Below are 18,186 nucleotides of genomic sequence, written 5' to 3'. Positions count from 1 at the left end.
AAAACAATAAAAAAAAAAAATCAAACATACACATATTTGGTATTGCCGCGTTCAGAATCGCCCGGTCTATCAATAAAAACAAAGGATTAACCTGATTGCTAAATGGCGTAGCTAGAAAAAAATCAAAACGCCAAAATTACGTTTTTTTGGTTGCAGCAACATTGCATTAAAATGCAATAACGGGCGATCAAAAGAACGTATCTGCACCAAAATGGTATCATTAAAAACGCCAGCTCGGCACGCAAAAAAATAAGCCCTCACCCGACCCCAGATCACGAAAATTGGAGACGCTACGGGTATCGGAAAATTGCGCAATTTTTTTTTTTTCTTAGCAAACTTTGGAATTTTTTTTTACCACTTAGATAAAAGAGCACCTAGACATGTTAGGTGTCTATGAACTTGTAGTGACCTGGGGAATCATAATGGCAGGTTAGTTTTAGCATTTGGTGAACCTATCAAAAAAGCCAAACAAAAAACAAGTGTGAGATTGCACTTTTTTTGCAATTTCATCGCACTTGGAATTTTTTTCCCGTTTTCTGCTACATGGCATGGTAAAACCAAAAGTACATCTCGTCCCGCAAAAAATAAGCCCTCACATGGTCATATTGACAGAAAAATAAAAAAGTTATAGCTCTGGGAAGGAGGGGAGCGAAAAACGAAAACGAAAAAAGCTCCGGGGGTGAAGGGGTTAAAATTACAAAGGAGTCCACATCAATTTTTTAAATTGAATTCTTAATGTTACAGATAATGTACACAGGGGGTGCTGAATATAACTCCCATCATTGTCACTTGGTGGCGTTGATCTCAGGGAGAACAGGCGACAATGACCAGAACTGTCTGCAGCACCTGGAACCTGCGCAAACTGTACGGCTTTTTCCCAGGCGCCGGTAGGTGTCACACTGATGACACACGGGTGTTATCCGTGTGTCATCAGTGTGCATGACGTTTTGCAACCCGTTCTGCTGATAGAAAATGGACATGTCTGCGGGTTTTTCACATAGACACAAGGTCCGTGTGAAAAACCTGACCAGTGTATACCGCCATTAAATAGAATGGGTTTGCGTGTGCCCGTATTTGCAGTGCTTAAAAAAAATGACCACATATGGACATGAAAAGCGGACATGGGTAAGGGGCCTTACTGGTACAGTGCCTGAGAAAATAACTTTTAATCCATATGATAATGAGGCAGCCTCCATGCACCCTTGGTGTGGCCAAGAGTTTGGCGCCCCGTTACTCCTCCTGATATTGGGGCCCTTCCTCCACTTGTGAGCGACAGTACTTGCTTCCCATAGCGATCGGTGTCTAAATGCTGCTGACGTGTGTGCGGCTGCACACGTTCTCCTCTCTGTCTCCTTTCTTCTGACCCTGCTCACTGCACTTCCGGATCTAATTACAGTAACGAACGGCATTAAAAAAAGAGGAAGGAGGGAGAACACGGGCGGCCATAGCGTGCACACTCTGTCGCACACACCCTGTTTAGTCTGCTTGTTCATGATAAAGCGAGCGCTAATGGGAGTACTTCCGCTACTGTACTCCTACAGTGAACACAGATCTTTAGGATCTATGCACACGTTGCGTTTTTGTGGCGTTTTTTTCTGACCAATTTTATTACAAAATCTGAAGGTTTTCTACTACCAGCAAAGCGAATGAGATTCATGAAGTCTCATGCACATGCTGATAAATATTTCCTTGCAGATTTACCATATATTGTGGATTATAAAACGCACCGGATTATTAAAAAATAGGGAAAAAAAAGTTTTTAATAAAATGGTGGTGTGTGTCATAATCCGCTTTTACAGTAGATTACCCGGGAGGACAGCAGCGGTAGAGCGAGGTCTCATATGACAGGGTCGCGGCTGCAGGAAGTTGGCGGAGATGCTGCGGGCCCCAGGCTGGTAGGACAGGATGTTCAGCGGTGCGGGGACTCTGCCGACACTTTGTGGAAGTCTGGAGCCCCGCACCTTACATACTTCTCAATGTGGTGGACTCCGGGAAAATGGCTGCTGGAGGCGGCGCATGCGTAGTTGAGATCTCACGAGCCGCGATCTCAAGAGTCAAGTTGTCGGTGCCGAGATCTTAACCTGTGCATGTGTCGCCTCCAGCAGCCATTTTCGCGGAGTCCACTGTATTGAAGAGTATGGAAAGTGCGGGGCTCTGGACTTTCACAAAATATCCACGTAGCCCAGCACCACCGAACACCCTGTCCTACCAGCATGGGGCACGCAGCATCACCCCACTCCTGCCTCCACCAGAAGCTTCCTGCAGCCTGGGACCCCGCTCCACCGCAGCCAGTAAGCTCTACCGCAGCTACAATTCAGATTATAAGACGCATCCCCATTTTCCCACCAAATTTTTAGGGAAAAAAGTGCGTCTTACAATCCGAAAAATACGGTGAGTCTGAGGCATGTCAATTCTTTTCATGGTTTTGCTGCAGATTGAGTGGGCCAAAAAAAAAAATTCTGCCAAAAGATGCAGATATGATGCAGAAATTTCTGCAGCAAATCCCGAGTCTGCCTAGAGTTTACACACATTACTTGATCACATAATTGTTAGATCTGACTAGAAGGAAATGAAAATGGTACAGATCACTAGTTAGAGCTCTGGTTTGCTAGCTTTTAAGTCAATTGTCTCTAAAACAACTCATTATGTTAATTTGCTGGTTGAAAGGACTGGCCAACAGCTACATAAGTATGGCTAAGCTCTGACCCCAAAAATGTAAAGCTGCAACTGCATATATTATGCACATATAAAACAGCTTATATCTGAAGTATTGTGCGTGTGACCTATTTCTTGGCACATGAAAAACTAATTATATGATGTATATGATGATGCACAAAATATGCTGTGCAACATGCTAGAAGACAATCAGCTCTTTAACATACTAGTTAAAGAGTACTGTTCTTTTTGTTTTTTTTTTCCAAATAAACCAGATAATTAAACTTTATTATATTTCTATTTGAGCAAAGTGGCATCTTTCTCACATTCTCCCATAGGGGTGGAGCCGCATATTCATCACTGTAATGAGCGGTACCATGTGACCGCTCACACAGGACAGGCTGCCGGCGCTGAGAGGAGGCATCGCAGGAACTGGGTGAGTATGTCTCTGCAAGCGGGCGGGCGCACAGGGGGTGGGGAGGGGTGGTACGCGGGAGGTGACCCCAAACTTTATAACAAAAAAAAAACTTGATCTTTCATCCCTTCTCTCCTGAAAGCGCTGCTTTCAGCCGAGCAGGACAGAAGAGATGAATGCCGGCTTCAGCACCATACGCTGGGGACAGCGCTTACTGTAGCGCTGTCTCTCCTGCACGGTCCGTGTGGTCCTCAGGCGGTACACGTGCGGCACACGGCTACAATCCAACGATGTATTACTAGGTTCACATTAGCGTTTCTGTGCGAAGCATATTATCTGCATGCGCAAACGCATGCCAAAACGCATGCTTACACCTCTGCATCATCTTACGCATGATGCAAAAAAAACCCTGCTGCATGTGCATGCGTTTAAATGCATTTTGGCATGCTTTTGTGTTGTTTATGCGCATGGTGGAGGTGGTGACATTTCCTGGATATGTGCAGTCTGAAGTACGCATGCGTATCGAACGCATGTGTACGCATGTCCTTGCTTACCAATGCGCTCCCATAGACAGTAATGCTTTTTTTTATGCACTCATCCGCATGCGCATGAGTGCTCAATATTTGACGAGTAAAAAATGCAACATGTTTCGTTCGCTGGACACCGCGAAACAACGAATGCGTATGCATCCGCATGCAAACGAATGTCCCTGCATACATCATGTTAAAGATATGTACGCATGACGCATGCAGATCTATGCGGATCATAACCTGCGCACAGAGATGCTAATGTGAACCGGGCCTTAGTTCACTGGGTGCAGCAGTTGTGATACAATAAGAGTTTTCAGATGTGGCATGCAGCTGAGCTGAGAAAGCTAACCCACAACCAGGATAAAGATCTTATCCAATGCTTCATCATGGAGGGCGATCTTGTGGCATGCAACAACATAAACAGTGTAATGGAAGACCTGAAGATAAGTCATAGGAATGAAGGCTCTTCATCGATTTGTCCAAAATAAGTCTAAAAGAGGTCTTGCTGCATAACAGCAATGCACTTACCGTATTTTCTGGCGTATAAGACAACTTTTTAACCCCTAAAAATCTTCTCACAAGTCGGGGGTCGTCTTATACACTGGGTGTCGTCTTATACGACGTGTGCGGAGCTCTGTGGTCGCCGCATATAGTGCGGGGAGCACTCACGGATGGTAAACAGGGTCTGGAGGAGAGGAGACTCTCCTCCAGGCCCTGGGTACCATATTCCTGTAAAAAAAATAATTAAAATAAAAAATAGGGATATACTTATCATACTTTCTGATTGCCCCGGGAGTCCTTCCGCCTCTCAGCGGTGCACGCAGCAGCTTCCGTTCCCAGGATTGCATTGCGCGAAGGACCTTTAATTTTTTTTTTTATTTACAGGAATATGGTACCCAGGGCCTGGAGGAGAGTCTCTTATACCTCACACGCCGTATAAGACGACACCCGGCGTATAAGATGATCCCCGACTTATACGGCGAGTATATCCCAAACTCTATATTTGAAATGGAAAATTTGGCGGTCGTCTTATACGCCGGAAAATACGGTACTTCAATTCCGGTTGGTTATGCAGTCCACATGAATAAAACCTATGACAACATGAAACAGCTGCTGAGGTGCCTGAACTCTGACCAACATTTGTGGCCCCTCTGTGGTGATCTAAAGGTGGTTGCCCTCTTACTTGGTCTCCAGGATGGATACACAATATATTGCTGCTTTCTGTGTGAGTGGGATTAGTCATGTAAGAGAATATCACTATAATATAAGAGATTGCCCTCTCCTTCATTCACTTCAGCCAGGGAGGAAAAAAGTGTGGCATCCAGCACTTGTTGGCCAATATAAGATTTTGTTACCACCATTGCATGTCAAGTTGGGCCTAATGAAGAACTAGGTAAAGGCAATGGATAAAAATACAAAGCATTCAAGCATCTCATTGATAAATTTCCAAGGTTGAGTGAAGCAAAGAACAAGGAAGGAGTCTTTTATTGGACCTCGGATTCGTAAGCTTCTTCAAGATAGGGAATTTCTCCATGTGTTGCAGGTCAAGAAAAAGGCTGCATGGGTTGCATTCTCACTAGTGGTAACTCATTTTTGGAGAAGCTCAAGACGAGATAACTAAGAAGAGTTGCTGGAAAATCTCCTAAAAATTTATATACTGTAAGGATCTTGGCTGTAACATGTCCTTAAAGATTCATTTCTTACATTCACATCTAGACTTTCTTCCACCAACCTGCGGAACAGTGAGCGACAAGTACGGTGAGAGACTTCACCAAGATATTGCGGCTATGAAGAAACGATATCAAGGAAAAAGGAATCCATCAATGCTTGCACATTACTGGTGGACAATTCTAAGAGGGGGTGCAATTTTGTAGAGCCATTTCTGGAACTGTATATAATTGCTGCCAAATTTCCTCTAAATCAATATCAGAAAATTGGCATAATAAAATATTCTGCATCTTTATATTTGCAAAAATAATAATGTTCTAAAGTACCGAAACTTTTAGACGTTAATTATATTTAGCAGTAAAACGAAATCTCTTTGATAAGAGTCAACTAAAAATGTTCATCGTCAGATTCTAAATATTTATTTAAATGTTTAATATTTAAATTTAAATATTACTAAAAATAAACATTGTCAATTCTAAATATTTTTCTAACTACTGGTTAACAAGGTACACAGATTTTTATCTTTCCTGTATCATTGTCAGGTTTGAATTCAGTAGGTCAAAATCATTAAGAAATGGCTAATTTCATGATTGAATATGACAACTTTTTAAAATATATAGAACAGTGTTATACTGAATCAACAGCATACGGTCTAATAAGTGATATATCGCTGAAATCAGTGTCTCAGCCCCTACCTAATGCTGTCCTCAGATTACATAGCAAACACCAGCTGGCAGATTCCCTTTAGTATTCTAGAAATACTTGTGTTCTATGAAAGAGCAGACGCTCCCGGTGGTACAAACTGTATTATAACTGTAGCTTCTATCCCGTTTATAGAGTTACTTGGAAGAGATTGCCCTGTCAGATACAATTCCTTTTAAAATGGGATTGCCTGAGCAAAAAGCTGATTTTGCAGGGAAAAAACAAAGCCATTTCCATAGTAACTGAGCTGCAATTGTAATATATTATTGTGACCGGTCAGCCTATTGAGATAAAAGACTGTCCGTGGGATACAAGGAGGGCTCTCAGTTCAGGTTCAGAAAGAGAAGTCCCAGCCGGAAACACCTCTCCATAATGTTCCAATCCCGTAATAGGGTGTATGGAAACAGGATGTTCTCATGAAATCATCCATTTAAGGCTAAGACAAGCACAAGCTTTTACAATGGAAAAATCTAACTTTGTTGTTCCATCAAACAGTTTATATTCAGACTATAAACATTTATAGAGCAGTTTATATAGCAGCTGGTGTGGTAACGACAACATCACACACTATTCCAGGAGTATACACCATCTCCATGATGTACTCCACTTACTATTACAGAGTTCTATATTATCCTATCCTCACCTTCCTAGCTGGTCAGGACAGACACTAAACAGTGGCTATTATTTTATTTTTTTTCATATAGTTAGGTCCAAGAGATATTTGGACAGTGACCGAGTCTTCGCGATTTGGGCTCTGCATGCCACTATTTTTTTTTTATTTAAAATCAAACAACTGAGATGTAACTGCAGAATAGACTGTCGGGTTTAATTAAAGGAGATGAACAAAAATATAACATGAAACATTTAGGAATAGCAACCACTTTCTACAAAGCCTCCTCATTTCAAGGGCTCAAAAGTGACTGGACAAATGAACTTTTACCATAAATAATATGTAGTGATGAGCGAATATACTCGTTACTCGAGATTTCTCGAGCATGCTCGGGGGTCCTCCGAGTATTTTTTAGTGCTCGGAGATTTGGTTTTTCTTGCCGCAGCTGAATGATTTACATCTGTTAGCCAGCTTGATTACATGTGGGGATTCCCTAGCAACCAGGCAACCCCCACATGTACTTATGCTGGCTAACAGATGTAAATCATTCAGCTGCGGCAAGAAAAACTAAATCTCCGAGCACTAAAAAATACTCGGAGGACCCCCGAGCGTGCTCGAGAAATCTTGAGTAACGAGTATATTCGCTCATCACTAATAATATGTTAATTTTAACACTTTATAGAGAATCCTTTGCAGGCAATGACTGCCTGAAGTCTGGAAGCCATGGACTTTACCAAACTCTGGGTTTCCTCCCTTGAGATGTTAACCAGGCATTTACTGCAGCTGACTACAGTTGTTACAAAAACCAAATGTGATGAACTGGAATATAAGTTGGTGTGTATGCAGTGTGTAGGAACATGTTCATACTGGCTACTAAACACACAAAACATAAGATAAAAACAAAATGAGCAAATACTCTGAAGTAAATAAATAAATAGCAATAGTGTATGAAAGTAATATTGGTTGCTTGGTTTACATCATGTTTATTAAAAAAACGTAAAAACCATCCCGCCACATCACAGTGATCCCTTTCGGAACAGTCCTAACTTCTACTATTAAAACCTTGCCATGTATCAAATGACGTGAATGTGCATAAGGGCCAAGCCCCGAATAACGGACTTGCACTGGGGAGCTATATAATGTCCATCTCAAAGAAAAGGGAAGCCATGCCCTTATTTGCACAGCATGGCCAGTGTGAATATGCGCCTACACGCTGCATACACACCAACTTATACTCCAGTCCATTGCTTTTGGTTTTTATTTCAGTTTCTGCACTCTGTGCAAATCAGGGCGTGGACTCCCTTTTCTTTGAGTTGGGCATTGAGTTTATATAGCTCCCAGCTGCTGGGTCTCCATTAGCCGGGGCCATGATTCTTCTCGGCCCTTATTCACATTCACGTCATTAAACACATGGTGAGGTTTTAGTACTAGATGGTAGGAACGTCCCGAATAGGGTCACCGTGACGTGGTAGCTTTTAGTTTTTTTTATCAAAATTATGTTAACTCAGTACTCTATATTATTTTCATGGACTATGTCTATTTATTTATTTGCTCATTTTGTTTTTATCTTAAGTTTTGACTTCACTTGTTGCTTGTTTGTCGTTCTTTCTGCCTTAAGTTTTGTCTTAAGCATGTGAAATGTATGCTCGATGGAGTTGAGATTTGATGACTGACTCAGCCATTGCAGAATATTCCACTTCTTTGCCTTAATTAAAAAAACTCCTGGGCTGCTTTTGCAATTTGTTTTGTTTCATTGTCCATCTGTACTGTGAAGCACGTCCAAGTAACCTTGCTGAATTTGTTTGAATCTGATCAGAAAGTACAGCCCTGTACATGTCAGAATTCATCAGGTTGCTGTTTTCTTCAGACACATCATCAATGAACACCAGTGACACAGTGCCATTTGAAGCCATGCATGCCCATGGCTTCATATTGCCCCAACATGTTTTACAGAGTATGTGGTGTGCTTTGGATCATGAGCTGTTCCAAGCCTTCTCCATATTTTCTTTGTTTCCATCATTCTGGTACAGGTTGATCTTAGTTCAATCTGTCCCAAGCTCACCAGTGCTCTTTTTTTTATGCAGAATGTACCAATCTGTTGATTTGGTCACTCCAAATATTTATTCTATCTCTCTGATGGATTTCTTTTTTTTCAGCCCAATCATGGTTGGTTTATCTTACATAGAGAGTTCCTTTGACCACATGTTGTGGGTTCACAGCAACAGCTTCCAAATGCAAATATTACACCTGGAACCAGCTCCAGATTTTTTACCTGCTTAATTGATGATTTAATGAGGAAATAGTCCATGCAGCCTATTAAAGAACTTTTGAGATAATTGTCCAATTACTTTTGGTCCCTTTAAAAAGAGGCAGCTACATATTAAAGAGTTACAATTCCTAAACCCTTACTCCAATAGATGTGAATACCTCAAATTAAAGCTGAGAGTCTGCACTTTAAGCTCTTATGGATTATGCAACTGTATCATGAATATCTTTTACTAAACTGTTAAAATGCCAAACCTTGTGTCACTGTCCAAATATTTCTGGACCTAAATTTAAATCATTAATGCACATGAAAATAACAAAACTTTGCAAATAATATTATCAGAGAATTCTGCTTCATTCTACCCCAGGACTTATCAATCATTCTCAAACTTCTCAATTCACAGGTAAAATCTCTCTTCCGGGGAAAAACAGATTTTCCCATTACTGAGAAAGGAGAAGGCAGAAAGTGCTCATAAAGGTCTATGGAGAACTGTAAGGCCACGTTCACACTTTGCGGCGTCCCTCTGCGGGTTCTCCCACAGCGGAATTGATAAATCTGCAGGGCAAAACTGCTGCGGTTATCCCTGCAGATTTATCGCGGTTTGTTCCGCGGTTTCCGCTGCGGGATTACTCCTGTACTATTGATGCTGCATATGCAGCATCAATAGTAATGTTAAAAATAATAAAAATTGGTTATATTCACCCTCCGATGTCCGGATCTCCTCGGCGCTGCACGCGGCGCTCCGGTTCCAAAGATGCTGTGCCGAGAAGGACCTTCGTGACGTCACGGTCATGTGACCCGGGCGTCATCACGGTCATGTGACTGCGACGTCACCGCAAGTCCTGTTCGCACAGCAACTCTGGCCGGCCGGCCGCGTGCAGCGCTGAGAGGTGAGTATAACATGATTTTTTATTTTTATTCTTTTTTTTACCCCAAATATGGTTCTCAGGGCCTGGAGGAGAGTCTCCTCTCCTCCACCCCGGGTACCACCCGCACATTAACCGCTTACTTCCCGCAACGTGGGCACAGCCCCATGCGGGAAGTAAGCGGTTCAATGCATTCCTATGGGTGCAGAATCGCAGCGATTCTGCACAAAGTAGTGACATGCTGTGGGTTTTAAACCGCTGCGTTTCTTTGCGGTTTTTCCTGCAGCATGTGCACAGCGGTTTCCATAGGGTTTACATGTAAATGGAAACGCTATGGAAACTGCTGCGGACCCGCAGCATCAAAATCGCCGCGGTTCCGCGGTAAAAACCGCAAAGTGTGAACATGGCCTAACTGTTGATTAAGGAGAAATTGCAGCATAACGTCTGTTTTCGCCTTTAGCTCCTGGCACCTCCATACATTTTTAAAAGTACCAACTGTCATCTCCTATCTCGGTAATGGGAAAATCTGTCTTTGGTAAAAAAAAGCTTTTACCTATAAAATGAGAGGGAAAGATCAATCTGGGAGGCAGAAGAAGCAAATTTCTGTAATACAATATTTTAAAAAGCTGCTTAATTTCATGAGTATTATCGAGCTATGAAATAAAAATTAAAAAGATGGTTACTCTTCAAAGGTCCCTAAAAAAGAAAGAGAGATACAGACAATGGTAAGAACAACATAGAGTGATTAAAGAGGTTATCTGGGACTTTGTACTATGGAGCTCAGCACTTATCTCCAGTAGTTGCTAACTACTTGGTTGTTCTGCCATGCGCTGTCTCCTGGCTCAAAGCGGTTCACAGAACCTCTCCAGGAGGTGATGCAGAAGGGATTCAGCATGGGCAAGCTGAGTTAGAGAATTTTTCACTGCATTAGGCCCACTTCACACTTCCTGGTGATTCCGATATTGGACAAACCAGTACTGGCGAGGTCCGTGTGTCAGTGTGGCGTATGTATGTAAACGTGCGTGTGTACATTTGTATCATCCATGTGCTGTCCATGTGTTAGATGTGGATAGATATTATGTTAGAACTTTGTACCTACATGGTGGCATGTGAGACAGAGCTATTATGAACTGTGGACATTATCATGCATTAACCATTGGGACAGAACTTGTGCTGTCCTCCCCCTAGAGGTCTTGAGGGGATATGTTTTGACACACTATTGGATAGGGTTACTTACCTTATATACTTTTAGTCCTTTTCGTTGGACGTTCATATTCATATGGTGCTGTATGTTACTTATTGGTGTCCTTTACCATCATATATATATATATATATATTTTAAATTGTTTGTCAATATATGTGTGATTGTATTAATAAAGATTTGTCATAAGTTTTTCTACCATAAAACTCCTATGTTTCTCCTTTTGTTAGCTCCTGCATAGCTCTGTAGGAAGATGCCAGCTATACTGGAGGCCAGGCTGAAACACCTTCTTCTACTCTTTCTTATACTTCATGGCATAGGTAAGCAAGAAGCCTGAGATCATCATATTAAGAGCATGGTTCGCTGCCCAGTTATCAATAAGATGGAACTCAAATGTGTGTATTCATTTATGTGTATGTATTCACAATAGATGCCTATAAGGAAATGCAGAGAGGTTGTTTATCGCAAGCGGCTGAAATTGCTTTCCAAGAGTGGGCTCTTGTGAATGACAATATCTGCCCACACACTGTTCTTGACCCTGTGAATCTCTTGGAAAGATGGGAGTGGTAAATTTTGAAGCATTGTGCCTACAGTCTGAAGCACAGTGTCACATACTGTTATACTGAAAGCACTGCAATAATACATTAACCACATTGTCATGGCCACTGAATTCATGCAAGCACTGATTAGACAGACAGACAGACAGACAGATAGATATGGGATAGATAGATAGATAGATAGATAGATAGATAGATAGATAGATAGATAGATAAATAGATATGGGATAGATAGATAGATAGATAGATAGATAGATAGATAGATAGATAGATAGATAGATAGATAAATAGATATGGGATAGATAGATAGATAGATAGATAGATAGATAGATAGATAGATAGATAGATAGATAGATAGATATGGGATAGATAGATAGATATGGGATAGATAGATAGATAGATAGATAGATAGATAGATAGATAGATAGATAGATAGATATTGTCATGGTCACACTGAACCACATCATCCCGTTTATTTTTAATACATGGATTACAGGATAGTCCATGTGCCATACTGTCATGTAACAGGCACGGCACCATGTAATAAAACACACTGTCATGATCCCATCCATATACCATACATTGCAATGCATTGTACTTTAGACATTCACAGTATTCACATTTTTAGAAATCTGAATTTAACAAAATTATCTGTTCAACAAGAAGACAGTTCTCCATCTTTGTCCAATATCCTACTCGGCGTCTTGTGGCTGATGTGAATGTAGATGACTCTGGTGATGATGAATGACAAGCTGCTCACTTATCTTTTCCTTGTATGTATAAAACATAACACTAGCTGCTCAGTTTACTGTAGACATTTTGAAGGCAATAGAAAATTCAGAGAACACACATATTAGACACACATACACATATATATCATACACACATACACACACTATACAGAGATACATAAAAACAAACGGACATTCACGCACATGCATATCACATACATACATCACACATAAACACACATAACATACTTCACATGTAAAGCGCCATGGAATAAATGGCGCTATAATAAAATAATAATAATAAAAACATACAAGTCTCTTTCATACGCATATACTGGATAAAGAAAAATCATGAACTAATATTCACCCTCACACATCCCATGCCCCAACACTAACCCAGTCCCTACTGGTCTCTGCTTTCTGGTCCCATCTCGACACACTGGTAATGGCAGAAAATACTAAAAATACTGCTTAGCCATTGATGGGACCAGGAAATAGAAAATGATGGAGAATGTATAAGCATTGAATTGGACATGTGGGGCATCATTGAGGGAGAGTTTTATGTTGCTTATTTTTTTTTACATCGGCTTAAAAATAGTCAAGCCAGTGAACAGTGTCTTACTGTGTAGGTCTACCTACATGCAACCAAAACAGCTCTGAACTTTGGACTCCACAGGACTTCTGAGGTGTCTAGTAGTTAAAGTCCTTCAAGTCATGATGAGACATGACGGACTCGCTATTCCACTTTTCAAAGCTGCTCAATCGGATTGAATCTGAGGAATATGGAGGCCATGTCAACATCTTATCATGTTCTTCACTCTGCCTCTATTGAATTATCTTCTTTCAAAAATGAACCTAGACATCCTCTAATTATGAATGAAAACTTGAGTCATCAGAACAGGCCTCTGTTGTCCCACTTCTGATGCTCACATGCCCACTGTAGGTGTTTTTGACTGAAGGCTGAGATCATCATCCTGGTCTACAGATCCACAGCCCAAAAATGGCAAGCCGAGAGGTGCAAAGTGTTCTCACACCTTTCTATCTTTCTAGAATTTTTTCACCAGTTTGCGCAGACAGGCTAGCCACAGCTCCTCACACTTATCAATGGACTTTGGCAAGCATGTCCCTATTGCCAGTTCACCAATTGTCCTTTCTTGGCAGGCACTATAGATTGCATTATGGGAACACCACACAAGATCTGCGGTTTTGGAAATATTCAAATCTCGTCATCTAGAAATCCAAACTTGGCCCTTGTCAAAGTCACAAAAATCCTTTCGATAATATATTTTGCATGGGTTCCTTTTACACATATATACACATTACACATATATCTTTGTACCATATATACATATATCATATACACAGATACATTTTATAGCTGTACACACAATATGCACATATAGACATATTAACACATACCTATAGACGTACATATATATGATATATACACATACATATTATAGCCGTACACACATTATACACACATATATCATATAGACACATACATATTATAGCTGTACCCACATATATCATATATACACATCACACACATACTGTACCTATAGTCGGACATACATATATATGATATATATATATACACATACATATTATAGCTGTACACACATTATACACATATATCATATAGACACATACACATTATAGCCATACACACATATATCAGATATACACATCACACACACACACCTATAGTCGGACATACATATATATCATATAGACACATACATATTATAGCTGTACACATATTATACACATATATCATATAGACACATACACATTATAGCCATACACACATATATCAGATATACACATCACACACATACCTATAGTCGGACATACATATATATGATATATACACATACATATTATAGCCGTGCACACATTATACACACATATATCATAGACACATACATATTATAGCTGTACCAACATATATCAGATATACCCATCACACACATACTGTACCTATAGTCGGGCATACATATATATGATATATACACATACATATTATAGCCGTGCACACATTATACACACATATATCATATAGACACATACATATTATAGCTGTACCAACATATATCATATATACACATCACACATACTGTACCTATAGTCGGACATACATATATGATATATACACATACATATTATAGCCGTACACACATTATACACACATATATCAGATAGACACATATTATAGCCATACACACACATATATATACACACATCACACATATACCTATAGTCGGACATACATACACTCACCGGCCACTTTATTAGGTACACCTGTCCAACTTCTTGTTAACACTTAATTTCTAATCAGCCAATCACATGGCGGCAACTCAGTGCATTTAGGCATGTAGACATGGTCAAGACAATCTCCTGCAGTTCAAACCGAGCATCAGTATGGGGAAGAAAGGTGATTTGAGTGCCTTTGAACGTGGCATGGTTGTTGGTGCCAGAAGGGCTGGTCTGAGTATTTCAGAAACTGCTGATCTACTGGGATTTTCACGCACAACCATCTCTAGGGTTTACAGAGAATGGTCCGAAAAAGAAAAAAAATTCAGTGAGCGGCAGTTCTGTGGGCGGAAATGCCTTGTTGATGCCAGAGGTCAGAGGAGAATGGGCAGACTGGTTCGAGCTGATAGAAAGGCAACAGTGACTCAAATCGCCACCCGTTACAACCAAGGTAGGCCTAAGAGCATCTCTGAACGCACAGTGCGTCGAACTTTGAGGCAGATGGGCTACAGCAGCAGAAGACCACACCGGGTACCACTCCTTTCAGCTAAGAACAGGAAACTGAGGCTACAATTTGTACAAGCTCATCGAAATTGGACAGTAGAAGATTGGAAAAACGTTGCTTGGTCTGATGAGTCTCGATTTCTGCTGCGACATTCGGATGGTAGGGTCAGAATTTGGCGTAAACAACATGAAAGCATGGATCCATCCTGCCTTGTATGGAGCATCTTTGGGATGTGCAGCCGACAAATCTGCGGCAACTGTGTGATGCCATCATGTCAATATGGACCAAAATCTCTGAGGAATGCTTCCAGCACCTTGTTGAATCTATGCCACGAAGAATTGAGGCAGTTCTGAAGGCAAAAGGGGGTCCAACCCGTTACTAGCATGGTGTACCTAATAAAGTGGCCGGTGAGTGTATATATGATATATACACATACATATTATAGCCGTACACACATTATACACACATATATCAGATAGACACATATTATAGCCATACACACACATATATATACACATCACACATATACCTATAGTCGGACATACATATATATGATATATACACATACATATTATAGCCGTACACACATTATACACACATATATCAGATAGACACATATTATAGCCATACACACACATATATATACACATCACACATATACCTATAGTCGGACATACATATATATGATATATACACATACATATTATAGCCGTGCACACATTATACACACATATATCATAGACACATACATATTATAGCTGTACCAACATATATCAGATATACACATCACACACATACTGTACCTATAGTCGGACATATATATATATGATATATACACATACATATTATAGCCGTACACACATTATACACACATATATCAGATAGACACATATTATAGCCATACACACACATATATATATACACATCACACATATACATGCCCATCACCAGTGACACTCACCAACAAATTCCTCTTCGTCGTCGTCCTCCTCGTCCCCGTTCTCAGAGTCGGTTTGCATGGGTTCCTCAGCAAAGTTAACCCCTTTAAGATGCCTGAAGTCCGCGCCATGGCTGAGGGCAGCCCCCTGGCTCTGGGACTCCTTCAGCTGGGTAAAGTACTGCAGGGCGAACTCCAGGAGGTCCTCCGGCTGTGTCCTCAGCACCTCCACCGTGAAGCGCTGCAGCAGCTCCGTCAGCCCCTCTGGGATTTCTATACTCATCCCTGGGGGCCGCTCACAGGAGGACTGCAGGGGCACCGGGAGAAGAGAGGTGTGCCTGGACCCAGCAGAGGAATGGAAGGGATGGAGCTACACAGAGAAGCAATCCGGGCTGCTGCACAATGGCAGCGCGTCCAGGTGATGAGTGTGGCACCACTGCAATGGAGCCTCTGCTGGCTTTACCTGGTGGACATGCACCTTTGTTATAGACAAGCTATAAGCAAATGTATACGGATCAGCTGAAGAGTGATGTCCTGCGGCACGGCATCGGGCAGGAGCACTACATACAATGGATGCGCTGAAGTTACCCAGGTTGTGGAAGAAGCAGGCCCGAAGCGGCTCAATCCATCCAGCAGCTGAGGGCAGTAACGGGCACAAGCGGCACCGAGGAGGGCAGCAGCCTATGATCAGTGCGCGCCGCCGATCACATACTTCCCAAGGAGACGCCGTCAAAGAAAATCCGCGGGAGGAGACCACAAACTGTACTCAGAGCTCAGCATCGTACTGCGGGGCGATAACGAGGTCTGCACACCAGCCCGCCCGCCCGGCCGCAGTCACCGCACAGCCCTGTGAGAAGAGCGTCCTCCGCCTACCGCAGCCACCGCCGTATTGTGTCAGCCAAAGAGGAGCCCGCAGCTACATGTGACCCCCAGAAACCATGACAACCACCATCTCTAAGTGGTCGCTTCTACTATCCAGAAGCCATAGCGCGGGGGTCTGGTGGTAGAAGGGCGAGGACGTGGCAGCACGTTATAGCTGTGTGACTGGTTCATTACCATGCCATGACAGGAGGGTGGTCACATACTTTATCATATCATGACAGGAAGGTGGTCACATACTTTATCATATCATGACAGGAGGGTGGTCACATACTTTATCATATCATGACAGGAGGGTGGTCATATACTTTATTATATCATGACAGGAGGGTGGTCACATACTTTATCATATCATGACAGGAGGGTGGTCACATACTTTATCATATCATGACAGGAAGGTGGTCACATACTTTATCATATCATGACAGGAGGGTGGTCACATACTTTATCATATCATGACAGGAGGGTGGTCACATACTTTATCATATCATGACAGGAGGGTGGTCACATACTTTATCATATCATGACAGGAAGGTGGTCACATACTTTATCATATCATGACAGGAGGGTGGTCACATACTTTATTATATCATGACAGGAGGGTGGTCGCATAGTTTATCATATCATGACAGGATACTTTATTATCATATCATTATAGGAGGGGGGTCACATACTTTATCATATGTCAGGAGAAGGTCCCATACTTTATTACCATGTCATGTCAGGAGGATGTATACAAAAAAGGTTGCACTCTATCGTGCCAAAGCATGTCTAATATTAAATACATGAAATATGAATAGCAAAATGGCTTTTGAACATTAGGAAAATATTTAAGAGACGCTTTGCACAGAATTTGATTTAATCAAATAGTGTGAGCCCATCAACCATCATCAAGGTGGTTTCATTAAACTGATGGGTCCCTGACCTCCCTGTCCAAATGTGAACACTTACCGAAGGCCAATGTCTGTATGCTTGGGTGAATATGGACACCTCTCAGCAAAGCCTACATATGGGTTGGCCGGAACCAAGTGTGATGAGATGTAATTAAAAACCACATGGTGATGGGAGGAGTGCTCAGTCAGACATGCTTTGGCACAATAGAGTGCAACCTTTTTTGTATATTTGTGTATGGAGGTAGCTGCTCCTGGTATGCACCTATTCACACTAGTTTGGATGTGCCAGTCTTTTTTCTGTGTTTTCTGTCATGTCAGCAGGATGGTCATGTACTTTATTACGATATCATGATAGTATTATTATTATTTATTTATATAGCACCATTAATTCCATGGTGCTGCACACGAGACCGGGTTACATCAAAATACAAATATCACTTACAGTAAACAAACTAACAATGACAGACTGGTACAGAGGGGAGAGGACCCTGCCCTTGCCGGCTTACATTCTACAG

At 41.5% G+C, this 18,186-nt stretch overlaps 1 protein-coding gene across 3 annotated transcripts in view; it reads right to left on the bottom strand.

The window, feature by feature from the left end:
• PRKAR2B (protein kinase cAMP-dependent type II regulatory subunit beta) overlaps positions 1 to 16,845 on the bottom strand; it is a 157,719-nt gene extending 140,874 nt beyond the window's left edge. For all 3 annotated transcript variants that reach the window (XR_013215745.1, XR_013215746.1, XM_077264779.1), the window contains exon 1: positions 15,924 to 16,845. Coding sequence is in view for 1 of the 3 variants with exons in the window: in XM_077264779.1 (XP_077120894.1) it covers positions 15,924 to 16,182 (259 nt within the window). In the remaining 2 variants the exon portion in view is untranslated. The remainder of the gene's footprint in view (positions 1 to 15,923) is intronic.
• Positions 16,846 to 18,186: the final 1,341 nt, after the last annotated feature.

Source organism: Ranitomeya variabilis, chromosome 5 (assembly GCF_051348905.1).
Source record: "Ranitomeya variabilis isolate aRanVar5 chromosome 5, aRanVar5.hap1, whole genome shotgun sequence".
NCBI classification, from domain to species: domain Eukaryota; kingdom Metazoa; phylum Chordata; class Amphibia; order Anura; family Dendrobatidae; genus Ranitomeya; species Ranitomeya variabilis.
Note: the sequence above shows the minus strand (reverse complement) of the source record. Positions and strands in the feature narration are given on the sequence as shown.